This window comes from Balaenoptera physalus (genome assembly GCF_965194825.1).
Source record: "Balaenoptera physalus genome assembly, chromosome: 13".
In the NCBI taxonomy this organism is placed as follows: domain Eukaryota; kingdom Metazoa; phylum Chordata; class Mammalia; order Artiodactyla; family Balaenopteridae; genus Balaenoptera; species Balaenoptera physalus.
Genome location: NC_138892.1, coordinates 701,705 through 722,634, shown reverse-complemented (window position 1 = coordinate 722,634; position 20,930 = coordinate 701,705). Strand labels below are relative to the sequence as shown.

Here is a 20,930-nt window from a genome sequence, read left to right as displayed (position 1 = left end):
AGGCAGTATTAAACTATATCACACAAAAATGTAAATTGACAGAGACAGGACTATACACTTTTAAAACCCCATTTGTGTGGATTTTTCAAGCTCTCTCTGAAATAAGAAAGTGCAGGCCTGTGTTAAGTCCCCAGGCACCTCATTCCAGCTCTAAGGCTCAGACTTTCTGGACCCCCAGGAGACATCAGCATCACCTGCCCTGTCCCCATGGCTCCCGTCCAGGCTGGGGAGCTGCAGGAAGGGGAGGTGGCCCCGTGGGCTGCAGCTGGGTGGGGTCTGCTCGTGTGCAGGTGAGAGCCACCTTGCTGACCCCGTGCTTGTTTGGGGGCCTGACCAAGGCATTTGTCTTCCTGGCCTGCCCGGGACACGGAGGCCACCGAGACGTGGAGATGTGAGCTGTCAGTTTTCAGAGCCTTGGACAACGGCCCCACCCCAGAGAACACTGAGCTGCCACAGTGGACGGGGTCGACCCCAGCATCGTTGACAGAGGGCTCAGGATGGGTGCAGGCTGACCGCTGCTGAGCTGGGTCTCCACTGGCTGTGTAGGACACCCGTACATGGACCAGGGCCACTGAACGGGGGCCCTTCCGGAAAGAGTGGGTTTAAGTACAGAGAGAGCAGAAATGCAGGCAGGTGGGTTTCACGTGGGGAAAGCTGCGCATTGGGGGTGGGGGCCGCCCTGCACCCCCGGCTCTGGGGGAGGTAGCTCCACGGGCTCTCGAGACGGGGCGGAAGCAGCTCTGCCCTCGTCAAAGAATCCATGCTCACTCAGCGGGCTGGGCCCCCAAGAAGAGAAGAGCCGAAATGGGTGAGATCCACGCACGGTGTGTGTGCTGGCTGCGGACAGTAGGTGCTCAACAAAAGCAGGGCAGGGAGGCCGGGCGAGGTTCGGAGGAGCAGACACCGGCATCCGGTCACTGGTTGGACCGGGAACCCGGAGACCCGTGGTTGCCCAAATATCAGTGCCTGGAGAATTCAGCTCTAGCGTGGGCCCCTCCCTCACCTGGGGGCCCCGTGCCACTGCTCCTGTGGTTAGACCACCTCGGGAGCACTGAACTGATTCCAACCCCCGCAGTCAGAGCAAAACAGTCAACGTTTGCCTATTTCAAAATTAATCTACGGTAAGAAATGAAAACACCTTGCAGCCCAGCCTGCCCTACGAGAGGGGAGGGGCGAGCTGGAAGGTCGCAGCTCAGGGACAACTAGCGTCTGTGTGTTAAGTTAATGAGCTGGGTCCGCAGTCACTGGGCCATTTGCACCATGACGGCTCTCCACGCTTTCTCCTTGTCAAACTCCTTCAGGGGGCTTCTGGCCACCTGTGACTGAGACAGGCAAAGAGTTATTTGTCCCGGGCCACCCAGGCGGCAGGAAGCAGGAAGGAGGCTCAGTTCCCTCTCACTACTCTGCTGTCCCAGAGCCCCGGCACCTCCGGCCGCGACCCAGAGCACATGTCCTCCGCAGGGGCGGGGCCTGGGCTGCAGGGTGGGCTCTGGATGGGGGTGGCCTCTGGATGGGGGGTGGGCTCTGGATGGGGGGTGGGAGGCTGCCGTGAGCGGGCATCCTCCGAACAGCCGGGGAGCCGGGGGCTCGGGTGGAACCTGCACCTGCCTCGTGAGGCCTCTTCCTGTGGGTCTGCATCCCAGCACCTGGCAGAGCAGCGTCTGCATTCAGTAGGTGCTCAGTAAATACTGCTGACTGTGGAATGATACACGCCAGGGTGCAGGGGTAAGTCCCTCCAAGCTCTTCCTGGGGGCAGAGGCTGGACACTCCACAGAGAAGGGGTCTTGACCTGGCCCCGGAGGCTGTGAAGGCATCTCCAGGGGCATGACACCAGGGGAGGGAGGACGCCTGAGGCAGCGGTCACCGAACAGGGAGGACAGCTGCCCGGCCGAGCCCCCAGAGCTGGCAGTTCTGGAACGTGGGGGGAGGATTCATCGGCCTGATGCTGCACCTTGGCGTCCTGACACAGAACCAGGGGGGCCTCACATGGGACCCAGGGACAAAGCCAGCCCCGCCGGGGACTGACCACAGCCGGGTAAAAACGACAACCAAACGACGCCATACGAGAAGTGCAACGGAGGGAGAGGTGGCGCGTGCAGGGTGGCTGAGGAAGGGCCAACGGCCGGAGTGCGTCCCCCAGGCAGGGCGGGAGCAGCCTTGTGGGGCGACAGGGTGGCGGAGGCAGGAGGCTGGCCGCGCTGGACGTGTTGCAGGAGAGCAGGACGTGAGACAGGGTGGGCCCGGGTGGTGGCTGGGCGGGAAGAGTGCCCGGTCCACCCAGGGTGGCCCTGGAGGGCCCTGCAGCAGCCGCCCAGGCACCCGGAGCATCGTGCCCCTGGAGGACAGCGGGCAGCTCACGGGGAGGAGCCTGTCAGCTGTGGGGGACAAGAGGCAGGGCCTGGGGAAAGTGCAGCGGCCTTGAGCCTGGCCGAGGGGCTGGCGTGCCCCTCAGAGCCCGCCGGCCAGGGGTCGCCGACGCCACGTCTGTAGTGGGCACCCTGACGAGCCGCAGAGGGAAAGCTCTGTGATCCAGGCAGATGTTTGCCAAGTTCTCGTCTACGTTTGTAAGAGTAGAACTGGAAGCATTCAGTCCATAACACCTTTCCAGAAATGGATTTGCGTTTGCCTGGCTGGCTTAAAAAGCGTATAACGTATTGTACCTTTCCAAGATTCTTCTGGGGTGTTTTAAAAAATACGAAGCGACCCAACAGGTCTGGAAAGAAGTCAGCGCAGGTGGGCGTCGCTTTGCCCAGGGCCCTGGGAAGACAGCCCCACCGGGACGGGACGGGACGGGACGGGGAGCCACGCTCGCTCGGAGGCCACTCACCTCTCCCGCCGGGCGTCCCTGCGGGCCGGTCTGTGCGGCGTCCCAGGACGCGCCCGCCTTGAAGCGCACGCACTGGATGACCGTGGCCGTGTTGAGGCCTGCCTGCAGCAGCAGCTCCAGCATCAGCAGCAGCAGGAGCGCGTCGTAGGACGGCTGGGGGTGGAGACAGGCGGTGGGCAGCCCAGCGCCTCTCCTCCCGGCTCTCGGCCGCCCCCAGGCCCCCACCGCATGGGCCCGCCGCCCAGGGAGGCCACGCACGGGCTTTCCAGGCCGTGGCCCCGCAGCACAGACCATGAGCCCCGCAGCAGCCTGTGTGGAGCGGTTTCAGGCCCTCACTCCCCTGTGCCCTATTATGTCACCAGCCTGAGCAGCAACATTCTGTCTCAGTGAGAGAGAGTTGAGGAAATCACTTCTGCTCTGGGTTTAACAGAGGGACACAAAGATGACCCGCAGGCAGCCAGGCCCCGTGATGGTGCCGCTGCCCGGGTCAAGTCGTCCAGGCCTCCCAACAACCACTCGGGTCCACAGCGGAGCCACTGAAACCACCCGTGGCCTCGCCGAGGGTGCCCAGATGGGGCGGAGGTCTGCTGTGGAGGCCCCGAGCCGGACGAGAGAGAGGGGCGGAGTCCGGGGCGGCGGGACAGATCAGTCTTCAGGCTGGAGGGTCCGGCACTGGCTGCTGGGGAGGAGGGGTCTGCCCGGGAGTAGAGGGAGCGGGGTGGTGCGGGGGGCGCCTCGGGAAATGGCCCTCCACCAGCACAGAGGAAGCCCCAGTGGCTGCCAAGACATCCACAAAGCACTGGCCCCTCGCCACACTGCAGGGGTGCCCTTCCAGCCTCAGAAGTACAAAACAATGCAACGTTAAGACAAAGAAGAACCCAGAAAATGTCACTGTTAAAAAAAACCAAAAAGACAACACCTCTGAAGTTTATGTGCACATTTAACCATGAGTCCAGTTTTTTAAAAAATGCAACATTGGGCTGGCTGTCTAGAGCCAGGCAGGGTGATTCTAAAATTCATATAGGGACTTCCCTGGTGGCGCAGTGGTTAAGAATCCGCCTGCCAACGCAGGGGACACGGGTTCGAGCCCTGGTCCACGAAGATCCCACATGCCGCGGAGCAACTAAGCCCGTGCGCCACAACTACTGAGCCTGCGCTCTAGAGCCTGCGAGCCACAACTACTGAGCCCACGTGCCGCAACTATTGAAGCTCTGCATGCCTAGAGCCCGTGCTCCGCAACAAGAGAAGCCGCCACAATGAGAAAATGAGAAGCCCGCGCACTACAACGAAGAATAGCCCCCGCTCACCGCAACTAGAGAAAGCCCACGTGCAGCAGCAAGGACCCAACGCAGCCATAAATAAATAAACAAATAAATAAACAAACAAACAAACAAACATTCATATAGAAGAACCAGCAAGCGACAGAAGTGAGTCAGCCCCGAAACGCAGGGCAGCCGGCCGCGAGGCATCGAGCAGGCCAGGTGGCGATGGCCGGTGCAAATCTCCGGGGTGCACCTGGCGGCACAGACCGGCCGAGGGGGGGACAGTCAGGGCAGAAACAGATGCAAACAGACCGAAGCTCAGTGCGTGATAAAGGCAGAGTCTCAGACGACTGAGGAAAAGGTGGGCTTTTTAATAAACAGCGTTTGAGCCACGAGCCATTTGAGAAAAGTCCGATGGGGCCCACTCCTTGTGCTGCACTCCAGGCTAAACTCCAGCGGAAACACAAGTACGAGCCTTTCTAATTGTGACTTAAAATCTAGAAGCAATAAAGGAAAATATTGACAAATTTAACTATGTAAAAACAACAACCACGACGACGACAAAGCTTCCACATGACAAAAATCACAACAAGCAGAGTGAAAACCGCTGCCAGGCTGAGGCCGCTGCTTGCATCTTCCGTGTCTGACGGAGCGCCGGGCTCCCTGTGTCAGCAGCGTTCTCAAAGCCCACTAGAAGGTGGTCAAGAGACACGGACGGAGGTTACTGGAGAAGTGCACACTGTAGACACAGTAAGAGGTCACCCGTTTCCAGAGAGATGCACGTAACAGCCCCGCCCGAGGCTCTGTCTCTCACCTGTGTTACAAAGCCCAGTGTGGCAACCCTCCCCGGCTACGGAGAAGCAGGTGCTCTCATACCGTAGGCGGGAGGGAACACGGGAGCCCCCAGGAGAAATTAAGTTAAAAAAAAAAAGGTAAGGTGTAGAAGTGTGATTAGAGTGACCTGTTTTGTAGGAAAGAAGGAAAATAATAATATGCACGGTTGCCTGTAGAAGGAATCGGGGAAGCCGTGGAGGGGACCACACCTCCTCTGAGGTTGCCTTTCGGATGATTTGACTTGAACCGTGTGAAAGTTTTATATATTCAAAAATACTATTAAGAGGGAAAAAAGCATCAGAGCCTAAAGCTGAATACAAAGAGAAACCATTAAACTTGACTGTGTAGCAGGACCCCTCACAGAAGGGGGATTCCCTCACGGAGCACATGACCGTACCTCCGAGTGCGTAAGGGAGCCGTCCCTCACCCAGCAGGGGCGCTGCTGCTAGAAAATGGGGCCTGTAGTTGTGAACACGTGTGAGTTGTCAGGCAAAATTAAGCAGTAACTATATTCAGTGTTACCAGGATTTTTGGACTAAGAGAAAAATGATGCAAATATAAAATAACAGAGGTTAAGGGGAAAAAAACCCTAGAATGTAAAATTTGAATTGGAAATAGCAAGATACGTTAGGGATCTTTAAGTAGACATGTATTTCTCAGCTCTGTCCACTGACAGGGCTCAGGAGTAATGATGCCCCCACAGGAATGGGTACACGGCTCCCCTCCAGGGGCGAGGGCGAGACAGGGCAGGGCCAGGACCAGGTGAGCCCAGGCCATCTCAAGCGTCTGACGGGAGAGGATGATGTGCTGGCATCTGGGAGCCCAGGGGTGGGTCACCCTGAGCGTCAGGGAACAAAGGATGCAGCGCTCTGCCGACAATGACAAGCACACGTCCTCCGTGGGGTTCTCGGGCAGGCGCAGGTGTGAGCGCCCCGGCCTCCCCTGTGGCCCAGGCAGCGAGCAGCCCTCAGTGCTGCCCACAGGCGCTTCCGTCCTGCGAGGGATCGCCTGCCTTCCGAGAGGCACCCTGGCAGCCGCTGCAAGCCGGCCAGGATGGCAACACCAGTGGTCCTGGACTCGCTCCCGCTGACGCCACTGCAAACAGATCCACAGGTGGGACCATCTCCCGGACAACTGGCCGGGACTCCAAAAGGTCAGTGTCCTGGGGGTAGTGGGAAGTGTCCCGGATCCAAAGAGGCCGGAGCGCAGGGTGTGACCCTCACAGCTCCGAAAACCTCAGCCCACGAAGCATCTTGTCGGGATGGTCTGAGGGGACAACGTGCTGTCACCTAGTACGCCAGCCACCTCAGGTGTGCAGGAGACTGTCCTTACTGTTGAGATGCCAGAGCACCTAAGGGCGAGGGGTCACCTCAAACCTCTGCCACTCGCTTTCAGATGCTTCTGGAAAACGATGCCGGGTGTGTGCTCCACCCACCCGTCAGCATAAACACGCGCACGGACACGCACGGAAGCCACCAGGGAATCTCAGTGTTCACTGCATTAACCTTTCAACTCTTCTGTATGTTTGAAATTTCTCATGATAAACATTGGGGGGCAAACACTGTCTACACTGGAAACTCCGCGGGGTGTCTGAGGACTAACCTCGCCTGGAGCCCGAGCCTGCGGGGAGGACGCTGGACCCCCGAGAAGCCCCCTTAGAGGGGAGGCTCTCACTCCCCTCAGTTTACCCAGGAACCAGCGGGGTCTCTCATGAAACTGGACAAACGGTGACTCTTAAACGCAAGTGGATGGGAACAGGGCCGAGAAAATGTAAGGCGCCTGTGAAGAGGGGTGTCTGGGGGGCTGCTCGGGCCAGAGCAGCCCAGAGGAGAAGGACAGAAGCAGCGGAGCGGTCCCGGGCGGAACGGGCACCAGAGGCCGGTGCACAGACGCGTCACTGTCCGCGGAGAAAAGCCAATTAGCAGAACCGGCTCCGTGCACGTCAGGCGTGTGCAAAGCCAGCTCCGGCCACCTGCCCCGACGTGGGCAGCGGCTCAGCACTGCTCAGCGCCATCGTGTTTCTATAGATTTTAAAATAAAATAAAAGAACACCCACCTTGAAGGCTGGCGGGTAATCTTTAAAGACATCCATGATTCTCATCACGCTGAAGGACAGGTACCCCGAGGCCGTGAACAGCAGCGGGGCCGCGAGGCTGCAGATGGCTATCAGCACCTCCACCTGGCGGGAAGCAGACAAGCGTGGGAGGTCGGGGTCTGGGAGCCACTGCCCGGACAGAGGGTGCAGCCCGGCAACCACACAGCGGGAGTTATGAGTTGACGTGTGTCTGCGTCCAGCGTGGGGCACCTGCTGAGTCTCTGTGCTCGGTTTGCCCGTTAATTCAAAGCTCACCACGTGTCCCGCAAGTTTTCTCAACTTATGCGCAATTCGCTCTGTTGATAAAATAGCACTTAGGAATCGATGGCCTCCTCCCAGTGCCCTCCGACCTGCTCCTGTGACCTCCCAAGGCCCTCCCGCCTCGGAGAGCGATGCCTGGACCAGCTCAGAGGCCACGCAGGCCCAGGTGTCGGCTGAGCTCAGCACCAGCTCGGACGCTCACGCCGCAGGGCATTTGGGCCGGTTGAGCGACTGTCACTGTCCGACATCCACAGCCGGACAGGATGCCGCCTCCGCTGAGTCCCAGGAATCTCTCCCGACTCTTATGCCAAATGGGCCCTTTCTGCTTACTTCCACGGACAGCCCAGCCCTCGGACAGCCGCAAGGCCCCCCCTCAAGCCCGCAGCCGGCAGACGCCCCTCAGATGCTCGCCCCCGACCCCGCCCAGCCCGGCAGGTCGCTCCGCGGGTGTCTGGAACCCAGCCGGGCTTCACCTACCAGAGATCTGCTGGGACACTCTGCTGTCACGTGACTGGCAATGGCACTTGGAAAACACTAAGAGAAAAGGAAAAAGAAAGGCTTCGGAGATGAGAGCCCAACAAGTCAGATCCCAAACATGTGCCCTCCCGTTCTGATTCGGGCCATGCTGGTTGCCAGGAGAGCCAGGGATCCGTGCAAGAGAGGCTGGAACCCTGGAACCCTCACACCTGCTCTCTCAGATGTGGCAGCCGCCCCTAAATACTTGTGTGCGTGTCTCCTGCTCCGTCTCCATTCAGCACCGCACCGGGGAGACGTAACACGGACTCAGCAGCTTTGTCCAAGGCAGGGTCTGTGTTCGGACTTGCAATTGTCCCGATGATGTCCTGGTCCAGCTGGGTCTGTTCCCAGCTCAGGACCCAATGGATGACCACGCTTCGTGTTTCTTGTCAGTTCGCTGGCCTCCTTGATGGGGAGGCCTCAGCTGACCCTCAGCGGTGCCGCCTTCACGATGCCGCATTTCTGGAGGGAGTACCAGCTGGCCGCTGGCGGGCTCAGTTGGGCTATCAGACTCAGGGCCCCTGGAGACACCGTGCCCCTGCCCACCATGCTTGACCACTGGGGGCTCCTCCATTGGACCAGCACTCCTGTCCCTTTGTAATCAATAAAGGCCTTTTCCCACTTATCGTAAGGAGCTTGATTTAGTTCTACACGATTCGGGCAGAGGGAAGCTCAGGGGAACACACGACTTCCTCGAGGTTGCTGAGTGCGGGGCCCAGCCCCCTGCCGTCCACCTGCCCCCCGCCAGGGGTCCAGGCGCCCAGCACCCTCCACCGCCCCAGCCCAGCACAGCCTGCTGGGCCCGAGTGTGTCCGGGCCCCAGTGACCCATCCACACGCCCACAAAGGAAAAGGAAATGCCCAGGCCCTTGGTGTGGGAGCACAGAGCACAGGAGCCTGGGGTTTGGGGGCATCTCGTGACACGTGGAAACTCGGGTGTGCAGGGGCCCATCGCAGCTGCTCCAAGCGGATGTGTGGCCCACACCCACCGGCAGCACAGCCAAGGGGGGCCGAAGCCTGGGGGCCGTGTGTTCCCCGGGCCGCATTTCAGCTAAACGCTAAACAACATTAAATTACGTAAGTCAACTCGGACTTACTTATAAAAGGATGAAAGGTCCATGTTTAAAACAGTGACCGTGTAGTCAGTAAGCACTTACCAAGCACCAGGTGCGGTGCTAGGCATTTACGGTAGTCGTATTCAATGTAAAATAATATAAATGTATTACATTTTAAAACGTATTATAAAGCAATACGAATGTTATATGTTATAAAATAATAAAACAAGTATTTTTCAGGGAAACTAATACAAAAAATATAAATTACTAATAGCAGCTACCACATCCCCGGTGCTGCAGTGGTAAGAATCCACATGCCAATGCAGGGGACACGGGTTCGAGCCCTGGTCCGGGAAGATCCCACATGCCGTGGAGCAGCTAAGCCCGTGTGCCACAACTACTGAAGCCCGCGCTTAGAGCCCGTGCTCCGCAACAAGAGAAGCCACCGCAATGAGAAGCACGTGCACCGCAATGAAAGAGTAGCCCCCGCTCGCCGCAACTAGAGAAAGCCCGCGCGCAGCAACACAGCCAAAAATAAAGAAATAAATTTATATTAAAAAAAAAAGCTCATCTGAGGGAGTAAATAGTATCATAATTACAGAAATACATCTGTATGAGGTACTGGTATCCTCAAGCCAGTTTTAAAATAATAATAATAATACCAGCTAACATCCCGACTCATTTAATCCTCGGTTCCCAAATCGCCCTGGTCTGGGGCCCACGAGGACCTGGGAAGCATCTTGCTCGGCCCACCAGCGCCCACTCCCCACCCCCGCCCCTCCTCCCGCCGCTTTCCTGCCTGACTGCCCCAAAACCGAGCTCGAAGGTCGGCCACACTGACAAGGGCCCCCCAGGGTGTACTCACGGCCACTAAGATCCAAAAGAACGTCACCGAAAGGCGCGGGCCTGAGACGGCGTCATCCACGTTCAGAGCGATGACCGCCCCAAGGATGGCGGAGACGCCGGCGATCACCTCGACGACCTGGGGGCAGAGGGTGTCACCCAGGGCAACGGGCAGGCTCCCCGGGGTCCCTGGGAGGGGGCGGGGGTGCGGGGGGTCCTGTGAGTTCAGGGCAGAGCATCAGGGCGCCCCGTGCTGAGACGCTGAGGATAACCTCCAAGGGGATATGGAAATCGCATAGTTCCAACCCAAATTCGTGGGAAAGGGAAGGAAGAAGCTCCTGCCAATTCAAAGGAAGGCGGGAAAAGGCATAGGAAATAGGAAACAAAAAGATGGAGAAACAAACATGAAGGTGTCAGGGATTGCGCTCTGAGTGAACCAGCGCAATTCAAACGGCACCAACACTCTGTACAGAAACTGCCCAAATGTAAGGACAGAAAGAGGTGGAAGAAGAGAGAAAGGTACACTGGGAAGATATTAACCAAGAGATAACTGATGTAGTTGACAATATATGTTCTATGGCAAAAGCCATTACTAGAGAGAGTTGCTCGTAATGATTTAAAAAAAAAAAAAAAAGGAAAGAAGGAAGGAAGGAATTCTAAACTTTCGTGTACCTAAAAACCCAGGCTCCAAAACTCTATGGTGAAAAGCTACAGAATTACAAAGACAAATCGATAATGCCCACAGATTGGGAGGTTTTTAACAGATCTTTCAGTAATAGAACGAGTAGACTAAAAAATTTTGGAGAGGGCATAAACGAGCGAAAACACAATTAACATATAATTTATGGACACACTGAGAGTAAAAGGGGGTGTACTGTCAACCAGGACAGTTCGTGTACAGGGACACGCCTACACCATATTTCTCAAGTACTCCCCCCAACAATGAAATAAAATAAGGAGAAAGAAAAGCTTTTCTTACAGAATAGGATTTCAGGACCCGAGCAGGAAATGTCACTTCATACAGAATGTTGGTGCTCTCGGAGACGGAGCCCTGAAAAGAAACAAAACCACATCACAGGGGTGGCCGTCCGTCCAGGCCGTCGCTCGGGCGATGGTCTGAAACGTGAGCATCTGGAAGACGCTCCTGGAGCTTCAGGCTTCAGCGCAAAAGCTCAAACACGGACCTTCTCGTGGCATGTGAAAATGTGTTTGATTGCTGAAGTCCTAGTTTACAGGGGGATACTTTAGGCGGACTTGGTCTCTGCGCGTAACACTGCTGGGGGGTGGGGGTGGTGTTACTTGACCAGCATCAGGCTACGGAGGCGGTGGGGCCGCATCCCCAGGTTTGCCTCCCCGGGGCCGTTGGCCCCTCGCTCCGCAGCCAGGTCTGCGGCGCAGCCGTGCCTCAGGCTGGACCGACCTTCTGCCTGCAGTGCGCCTCGCCGGACCGCGCAGAGATGATCACCGTGGCCGCCATGAAAAGCTCCAGCAGAAGCAGCAGAATCAGATTGAAATTGATCTGCCAAAGGAGAACACACACGTCTGTAAAACCGGCTTCTTCACTTTCATCCCGTAAACGTGGACAATCCCACGAAGGGGCTTAGATGCCTCTTCAAAGTCTCGGCAACTTTTCTGTCCAAAGCCAGATGCCAGGCACGCAAACCACCTCTGACTCACGTATATCATTTTGTTTGTTGGTTGGTGGGTTTTTATTTTAAATTATTGTTGGCTCAAGGGCTGGATTTGGCCCTCGGGTTGTAGTCTGCCCTGATCTCAGCCTTCCTTGGTGGTTGGTCTCTCCTGGGTATTTACTCTAAAGGGATGAAAACTTACGCTCACACCAAAACCTGCCCACGTTTATAGCAGCTCTGTGCGTAATTGTCCCAAGGAGAAAACACCAGGGGGTTGACGGTTATGGAGCTGTTGCATGTCCTGACTGTTGGCAGTTGCAGAAATCCATGCCTGTGTTTAAATCCACAGGACAATACACCAACAAAGTTGAGTTAACTGTGTGATATAAAACCAACCAATCGGGAATTCCCTGGCAGTCCAGCGGTTAGGACTCGGTGTTTTCACTGCCGTGGCCTGGTTCAGTCCTTGGTCGGGAAACTAAGATCCCGTGCAGCGTGGCCAAAAAAATAATAAAATAAAATAAAACCAACCAATCGAGAGCCGCTATGGGCCTCTCCCGCCACCTGCCCCAATCACCTGGGCAGCCCCTCCGCCCTGAGCCCACCGAGGTTATTCACGCTGGCCGGTCCTGAGCCTGCCCACCCTGCCTCGCATCTCTCCCTGCGGAAACCCAGTGAAGGCTCCTGCCCACGTGTCCCCCTCCCTGCCTCCTGACCGGCCCTGGGGCCCACTCCTCTTGGCACCTGTGATAAACTGTCTTTGCAGTGGCAGTCGTCTCCTGATCTCTTGGCCTCACTGTACCCTCAACAATGATTTTTAAAAATCCTACATTTAAAAACAAATGCAACTAATAAGTTGGATCTACAGAACTGTACATGCAAAATAAAACATAGAATTTTCATTCTTTTGTAGCATTTGTGTAACACTAACAAAAATTGACCATCTATTAGGCCACAGAACAAACCCTGGTAAATTCTGAACAATCAATACACTATAGGTTGTACACTCTGACCCTAATGTAGTGATATTAGAAACCAGTAATAAATGGGTGACTTGTTAAGATAATCCCACGTGTCTGTTTCATCAGGGTTCTAGGCAGAGACTGACAACCAGAAATACAAAGTGAGGTTAACAGAGCAAAACCAGTTCTTCGAAAAGACTAATAAGAGATACAATAGAGAGATAAATTACATTTCAGAATGAAAAGGAGAAATAACTATATTTGGCTTGAATTTAAAATAGTGAGCAAGATTATGAACGACTATAAACTAATAATTTCGAAAACCTGCATGATATGGATAAACTTTTGATAAAAATATAAAACCCAAAATTTGACACAAGAAGAGACAGAAAACTTTAACACTGATAATGAAAGACCTCCCCTCACCAACAGCCCTGGATGGAGATGATTTTACAGGTGAGTTCTACCAAACTTTCTAGAAGCAGTGACTTCTTATCATATCAAGGTTTTGCAAAAAACAAAAAAGAGATAAGAGCTACCTTGTTCATTTTATGAGACCAGTATAACCCTGGTTCTAAAATCAGACAAAGGGGACTTCCCTGGTGGCACAGTGGTTAAGAATCCACCTGCCAACGCAGGGGACACGGGTTCAATCCCTGGTCCAGGAAGATCCCACATGCCGCGGAGCAACTAAGCCCGTGCGCCACAACTACTGAGCCTACACTCTAAAGCCCACGAGCCACAACTACTGAAGTCTGCGCACCTAGAGCCCGTGCTCCACAACAAGAGAAGCCACTGCAATGAGAAGCCCACGAGTAGCAACAAAGACCCAAAGCAGCCAAAAATAAATTAAAAAAAAAAAACAAAAAACTTATTGGAAATTCTTTAGATACAACCTATTTAAAATCAGGAATAAGACAGAGAGGCCCACGGTAGCAGAAGTCCTGGCCAAAGCGATAAAGAAAAAGGAACAAGAGGGTTAGACTAAACAGGGGCATTTAAACTGTCGTTATTTGCAGACGATAGAGTGACCTACATAGAGAAACCAACATAACCTACAGAAAACTCAGAGGATACGAGTCCAGCAAAGCTTCCAGGCACAAAGTCCACTTACAAAAATCCATTTTTAAAAACCGGTACAATATGAATAAGGTCTAAGCTAACATGCGCCAATGTCAGTTTCCTGATTTGACCACGTAAGATGCTCTCTTTGGGGATGAAGAGCACACAGGATGAAGGATACACAGGAATGCTCTGTACTATTTGTGCAAATTCTTTCCAGTCTCAAATATTTCAAAATAAAGAAAAAATGAAAATCAGTAGCCTCTCTCTGCACTAGCAATAAGCCATCTGAAAATATAATTTAATAAATAAGACACCGTTCATACTAGCAACACATCTGTGAATCATCTAGGGATTATCTAACCAAGAATACACGGAACTTTCCAACCCTAATAAAGGACAGAGATGATGTGAGTAAGTAGAGAGACAGTCTATGCTCTCAGTGGGATGACTCCACACAATAAAGATGTCAATTCTCACAAGATTACTCTGTAAACATCAGGTAATCGTAATAGAATCCCAGCTGTACTTTTTGAGGAACTCTATGAACTTATCCTGAAATATATTTGAAATAAGAGCTGTCAGTTTTGAAGAAGGAAGACAACTGGAGTCACGAAGCCACAATAAAAGCGTGGTGTCGAGCAGCTCATGGGGGAACTTGACACACGGTGTGACAGCAAGTGCTGCGGCTCACAGGAAGAGATCCCTGATTTAGGACAAGCCAAGGACGAGAAGGAAGCCCAAGAGGGCAAACACCCAGGAAGAGGGGCTCAAAAGTACTAGTGATCAGAGAGTGTGACCTGAGGTAACAGCAAGCCACAACACCGTCATCAGATGGGAAAACGGGGGCTGTTGGGGACGCCAAGTGCGGGAAAGGCTATGGGACCTGGCAGCCTCCCGCTGGCGGTGAGGGTGTGTCCTGGGCATAGCTGAATCCAGGTGGACTCACGTCCCTCCCTGGCCTACGAGGACCCTGAAGACGTGCCCACGTCGGCCCAGTTGTGGGAGGGGAGCGTCGGAGGCCGTGGAGCTGGATCCTTCCCTAAAGAAAGCGGTGTCCACGGCAGACATGCTGCAGCCAAGGCAGGGACGGCGGGTGGGAAAGAGGGAGCAGGGACCCTACAGCGAAGCCCCACGTGGCTGTCCCCAGGGCGGAGGTTCAAGTCCAGAGCCCGGCTCAACAGGGAGACAGGGGAGGGGAGCAGCCCCTTTCCTGAGCGGCCTCACGCTGCAGAGTTTCCTGTTTCACCATTTGTGACCTTGTGTTTGGACACCGGTGGTCCTGACATCGTGGTCCTGGGGTCCTTCCATGTGTTTAGGTGTCCGAGCTTCGTGTCCTCCACGCGGCCTGGCTGGACCTTCGAGGGGGCAGGAGCCTGAGGGTCTGGTTAACGGCGGGCTCTGGCGCTGGGGCCTGGGTTGGGGGACGATGCAGGTCCAGCCCCAGGGGAGGCCATCCAGTAGGAGGAGGCTGTGAGCACGAAGCTTCGTGCATCTTTCACAATTTCTTCATCCGTTTTGTGCACTTGGGGGGCACCATCCTAGTAATGGACGTTAGATTACCTGTTTTGGTTTGGGGTTTTTGCCACGATCCACAGGGCTGCTAGGAACACACTGCCTGGTCACATGTGTGCGTGTCTCTCCAGGGTTTGTGCCACGGGGCTTCCCAGTGTATGTACTTCTTCAGAAAGGACCTGCAAATTCCAGACTTTTCCATAGAGCCTGCAGCAGCGCGTAGGAGTTGCCGGACGTGAGGGAACCACCCTGGGCTCCAGCCCGTCCCGATGCTGGAAACGGCATCTCCTGTGGCTTTCATTGACCTCCTCTGATTACTAGTGTGGCTCCTCCGAGCTGCGCATTGGCGCTGTGGTTTCCTGCTGGTGAGCGCCCGGCGCGGTCCCTGCTGCCCTTGACTTTCTCCCAAGGCTCCTCATGTACCCTGGGACCGGTCGGCCACTCCAAGAGAACGTGTCCCCTTCCGTACAGACTGTGCTCCTTGTGTCTGCGGGAGACTGGCCGCGGCTTCGTGGTGGGCGGGCCGGGGGCAGGGCCCCCCCCAGGTTGGTCACTGCTGCGCTCCGGGCCGGGGCTGCGGCCGTGCACGTGGGGCTGCCTGGGCCGACTGGTCCGGGGCGGCTCTCCCGTCCTGCTGGGACGGCTGTGGGGTGCGGGTGAGTCCCCAAACATGTTCTTCAAGGGGGCTCCACCCCGGCCCTTGGTCACCACCTAAACCTGCTGGGTCCTGCCTGCAGGCGCACTTGCTCCGGACCCATGAGACAGGTGCCCACTTCCGTGTAGGGTTTCTTTGATAAAGAAGCATCGTAATTCTCAGCGAGGCTTTATGATTTTCTGCAAAAGAGTCTCCAGACCTTTTGTTAGGTTTATTCCCGGGCACTTTATACAATGATATCTGTTATTAAATAACATTTTCCAAAATCTCTGTTTCTGGCACAAACAATTGTTTTATATTGATTTTCACATCCAGCAACCTTGCTACGTGGGCTTAATAATCCAAATGTCAAGAAAGCAGAAAATCGTCTCTTCTGCAGAAGATGGCAGCACAGGTGCTCCTTTCAGATCCACGTGTCTGTCCGTTTTTCATGCCCTAACACGCCTGGCTGAGACGTCCTTGGGCCACCACACCCTTTTCCTGATCTTAAAGAAAACGTGTTGAACACAGAGCAGAGGTATCTCTGATCAGGTCCTGTTTCCTAGAGATTTTTTTTCTGCTGCATTGTAATTTAAATGACAAGACTCTTCCATTTTTCTTAACGGAACATAAAGAGGGCAACTTACGTCAGCGGTATCGCAGATCTGATGAAAGATGTTATTACATTACTGATAATGTTTAAGAACTGTTGTGAAAGAGATACAAAACTCAGTGAATTCGTCCACTGAAATCAGTGAAAGCGTTAAAGACAATTCTTTTCTTCAGAAGCCTAAATGAAATTCTCAAACTCAAGAGCTACGATACACATTTCCGGTGTAACTACCCGGCAGATAGCTCACTAACGCCAGCTCCGAGCCCACAGGCCTCAGCAGACCCAGTGGGACCAGAGCGCTCGGCGCCTGTGACCCCGGGAGGACCCACGTGGCTTTCCAGGGACTCACATCTACTGCTGATGGGTTCAGGACAAGTTTGCATCCAAACCAGATCAAACACGTCGTGGTGACAGCAAACGTGGACACGAACAGTATCTGGAAGTTGGGAATCTGGAAAACAAGACAGGAGGGGTTTCGTTCTCCTTTGTGTGAAGAAAGAAACCAAATGACGTTCAACCACATAGCCGGGCATTAGTCACCCGTCCCGAGGGTAGGGCACCTAGAGTCAGCTGGGGGGATGCGTGCGAGCTCGGGCCCCTCCGCCCTCCCGGGGGCAGAGGGAGGGGGGATGAAGGAAGCCCCACGGCGCGGGTGCAGGGCAGCAGAGGGTGCGGACAGAAGGCCGGACTCACCGCGCTGACGTTTCTCCTCCAGACGGCGAAGCTCACTATGGCTGAGGGGATGCACTGAAAAGAGAGAGCCGGTGAGCGTCCCCGCTGGTCACTCTGTGCCCTGGAAACCCACGTGGCCCGAGACGTGTCCCCCTCCATCAGACGCAGTGGTCCCTCTCGACGCTGAAGGGTCCTGGGTCTTTCAAAATAATTATTCTGGAAAGAGTTTTAATTGTTGTGATGATGAAAAAGACACCGAAATGAAGACTGTCCTAGCTGGACGCGCTTAGAAGCGGATGTCGCTTCCTGTGGCCCGAGACCAGGCGCGTCTTGGTAAGAATCACGCAGAAAGGGGAAACCATCTGCGTGTGAAGGAGCAGAAATGCTCAGGGGCCCCAGAGCCCCCGGGGTCCTTGTCAGAGGTCCCCACTGCGTCCCCGGAGCCGAGGACAAGGGAGAGGGCCAGCCTGGGGTCAGGGCGGGGGGGAGTTGGGGGGCCAGCCTGGGCCCCGTGGGCCGTGCCGGTCTCGCTCTTACAGCAACGGGACCTCCCCGCCCAGACCCTGCAGTGGGAGCTGGTGGCGGGGGGGGGCGGGGGGGGGGCGGGTGGGCGAGCCCAGCAGGGGTCGGATGGGGGCTGGGCACCGACGGAGGAGCCAGTGGGACCACGTGACTGGTCCCCCCAGCCCGTCACCCCTGGGGGTGAAGGACGCAACCGAAGATTTTGCTGGGACATCGGCCTAGGTCAGCGTGGCCCTGGAGCCATCTGAGTCAGAGGTCAGAGGCCCCTGTGACCCCCAACCAGGGCTGCTCCAGTGGTGAGCACAAAGGGCCACCTAGGAGGTTCCAGAGAGAAGGGCAGGAAACGGGTCAAATTCTTTCAAGGGGTTTTCTTCTAAGGGAGTGGAGGCTGGGCAACCTGTGGCGGGGGGTACAGGGTAAGGGCAGCTGCATCTGTCTTGTGTTTTCAGACATTTGGGGATGCTGACAGGGCTGGAACAGGAGAGCAGATGGGCGAGAGGGCCCCCCAAACCCCAGGGGATGTGCCCTGTGCTTGAGCTGGCGGGAGTCACTGGTCGTCTCCCCATGAGGACTGGTGGCTCCCCAGGCCTCGGCTCTGAGTCCAGAAGCAGGTACAAGCTTCGGGGAGGGGTGGGGGTGTGGCCCCCACACCACGGAGGGGCTTCCCTGCCGGCTCATGGGGCAGCCCGGAGCAGAATGCACCTGCGTGTTGGAAATCAAAGTGCCGTTTCTTGCTCTGGAGTCTGTGGGGTAAGATAGACTTGCCTCACTGATCATTTTCAAAAGCAACAGTTGCTATTCGAAGCCAAAGTATAGGAAGAGAGTTTGAATGAGGGGCGAGTGACAGCAACGGGTAAATCTCAGAGCAAAACACCCAGGTGCATAACCTCAAACTTCAGTGCTGACACAGGACTGCTACTCACTGAACCTGCAGCACAGCGTAGGTAATCCATCTCCAAAGGAAACACATTTCCCAGGTAGAGGGAAAACCCCGAGGTCACAAGCAGGCAGCTCTGCAAAACAGCAGCACGAATTCGGGTGACAACACAGTCAGGCCTGAAGGTCAGGAGGCTGAACAACTAGCCCTCTGACTACAACTTAACTCTGTACAACACCGACATCCACGCCTGGATCCCGCCGGACCTCACTCCTCCCTGCAGGACGGCAGCCGCCCACCCTCCCCCAGGGGCAGGTCATGGGCATCAACACTTATTTGGGGGGCAGGAGACCCTGTCAAAATTCAAAGCAAGAAACGGCGGCTCCACTCCCCAGAAAACGCCTTCACCCCACATGTGCAATTTCAGGGGCCTCGGGGCCCCCCGGTCCAGGCACAGAGCCGAGCACACAACCCCACCCCGCTCAAGGCACCGGAGTTGGAAACTCCCTGCACAGGGGGAGGCCACGGGGCTGAGGGCACTGGTGTAAGGTCACTCAGACCCGGGTGTGGGCAGAGGGCCGTGCGCACCCCACGGAATGGGAGCGCTGCGGCCCGCGGGCCCGGGGGGCGGGGGAGGCCAAGGCGCACCCCTCAGGGAGGAGAGGGCAGCGGGATCAAGGGCTGTGGCCGCGGGCTGCTGCGGGCAACAGAGCCCAGGAGCTGGGAATGAGAGGAGGCTGACCGGCCGCCCGCCGCCCACCCGGGGGCTGGAGGGAGGAGCGTCCTCTTCAACCCACACGGTGGGAGTTCCCGTCTCGGTGGCACAGGGTAGCGGCTGGGGGGAGGGCGGGCAGGACCAGCGGGGTGCCGCGGGGCTGGCCCGCGGAGCCCGGGGCCCAGGGAGGGGCGAGGCCCCAGCCCGGATCCTGGATCTCGGCCCCCGGCACGCCGACCCCCGAGCTCCCACCCACAGAGAGTCGCGTCCAGTGGCCAGCCCAGGTGACCGCGCCCGCTCGGGCCAAAAGGGCTTCTTCTGTCATCCAAGTGCTTATCCAAGCATATCAGAAGGGAGACGTCCCGGGACCCCAGGCCAGGTCCCCTCAGGCCTGCCCCCTCCTCCCTGCTGGCCCTGGCCCCTGGCCCCTCAGCCTTCCCTGGCCCCATGGCCCTGGCCTCCTGCCTCAGGACGCCGTCCTGCGGTCCACCCCGCCAGAGGCCCGTCCTGCGAGCGTGGCCCCTCCTCCCCATCTCTGCAGACCCCCAGGAGGCGAGGGTCGTGGAGGCCGCCCTGGTACAACACATGAGCCGGAGGCTTGGCGTGGGCCCTGGGCTGTCCGACCCCTGCCGGGACACGGAGCAGCCACGGCCCAGAGGCCGGCAGGGCCAGCAGGACAGAGCCTCGCCGGCTGAGGAAAATTACTCAAAGAGCACAGCAAATAAGCACGTCAGCACCCACGAGTCTCTCAGAGGCAGAGGTAACCCGGGGCCGCTCTTCCCCGGGCCATCTGGGACCAGCACCCCGGCAGCGGGCCCCGGAGCGGGACGGTGTCTCCGCGGGCCTGGCGCGGAGCTGCTCACCCCCATCAACACGGAGAAGACCCACGTCTTGTGGCTGAAGCACGGCGGCAGCCTGGAAGACAGCTGAAGGTCACTGGGCTTGGTGTCCGGGGCGTAGCTTCCCGCGTCCGGCCGCCCGCGCTCCAGCGGGGGCACCCGGTCGTAGCCCAGCTCCTCCCGGGCCATGGCGCTGCCGGGGGCAAAGGCTGACGTTAGCGGCCGCAGCGCTGCACTCACCACACCGCCACTTACTGATTTGTGATAAGATTACAAATTTCACTTCTGATCACTCTGAAAAAACTCCCAAAGAAGTGATTTTCAATAAATACTTGTTTTTAAGTTATTTTCAGTAAAAGAGATATCATTTGTACAGAAGTACTGTAAGAAGAAAATAAGCAGTTAATTCCACAAGTGAATAAAATCACTTTCCCAGGAAAACAAACCCGAACAGTCTAGATTCACAGCAGGACTTTAGGCTTTAAGTGCTTCGCCCTACCCCCGCCCCCCTCAATTTCCCGTCCACTGGCAGCTTCATTTTTGAGTCCCATGATGTGCTGGCTACTCCAAACTCAGGGTGGTACCCAGACAAGAGATCACAGATGTGCTCCACGCGAGGGTTTTCCGTCTGCACACTTACCTCTGCGGCGCTTCTGGTGTGGGAGCGCTGGTCTCTGGGTGAGGGGCTCCTGTTACCAAGTCACCCTGCCTTGGGCATCCAGCAAGAACTATTCACAGACGAAACAAAAGCCCGGCAGAACTGCACTTCAGCCAGGCAAGGAGGACCGCTTCCTGAATTTCAATGAGGCATGAAGCGAGGGATCCTGGAAGGTTCTTGGTGGTTGTATAACTGCTGGCCCAGAGCTCCGCCCCATCCTGTGCCAACCCCGCCAGGAGCAGAGGGGCCTCGTCAGGTCCACTGAAGGCAGACAGGTTGCAGGCGCTGGGGTGGGCATCTCGGAAGAAAAGGTGTACCCGAGCGCAGAACTGCACCAAGCACAGGATCCTGGCAGGCCGGAGGGCCGGGTACCTGTTTTGGAAACAAACACATTTTTATCCAAAGCCTTATTCTCCATCTTTTCTGGCAACCCTTTTCCATCCCCTGTGATCACACAAGGAACACCTCCTTCACAAGGTCTCACACACATCTGCGCTCAACATAGCTGACCTGGCCCTTGAACTGCTTGGGATTCTGA

General features: G+C 56.2%; 1 protein-coding gene across 2 annotated transcripts; it reads right to left on the bottom strand.

Moving 5' to 3' along the window:
• Positions 1–253: 253 nt before the first annotated feature.
• MLC1 (modulator of VRAC current 1) lies at positions 254–20,645 on the bottom strand. 2 transcript variants are annotated; one of them, XM_082420779.1, is made up of 12 exons: positions 20,375–20,645; positions 19,759–19,927; positions 18,227–18,316; positions 16,803–16,856; positions 16,459–16,560; positions 11,113–11,211; positions 10,672–10,743; positions 9,715–9,831; positions 7,757–7,813; positions 6,980–7,102; positions 2,828–2,980; positions 254–1,316 (listed from the first exon to the last, which is right to left on the bottom strand). In XM_082420779.1, the coding sequence occupies exons 2-12, from the start codon at positions 19,921–19,923 to the stop codon at positions 1,242–1,244; spliced, it is 1,107 nt and encodes a 368-aa protein (XP_082276905.1). In that variant the 5' UTR covers positions 19,924–19,927; positions 20,375–20,645; the 3' UTR covers positions 254–1,241. The 2 variants fall into 2 exon arrangements, with proteins under 2 accessions (XP_082276905.1, XP_082276904.1); XM_082420778.1 differs by having other exon boundaries at positions 254–1,322; positions 20,375–20,642.
• Between the last annotated feature and the right edge of the window lie 285 nt (positions 20,646–20,930).

Excerpts from the sequence above, each read along its gene's own strand:
- MLC1 (XM_082420778.1), bottom strand. The coding sequence starts at position 19,923 with ATGGCCCGGGAGGAGCTGGGCTACGACCGGGTGCCCCCGCTGGAGCGC. Across the intron at positions 7,814-9,714 it reads TCTTTTGGATCTTAGTGGCC|TGTTTTCCAAGTGCCATTGC; the intron begins GTGAGTACACCC and ends CTTTTCTCTTAG. Across the intron at positions 2,981-6,979 it reads ATTACCCGCCAGCCTTCAAG|CCGTCCTACGACGCGCTCCT; the intron begins GTGGGTGTTCTT and ends CTCCACCCCCAG.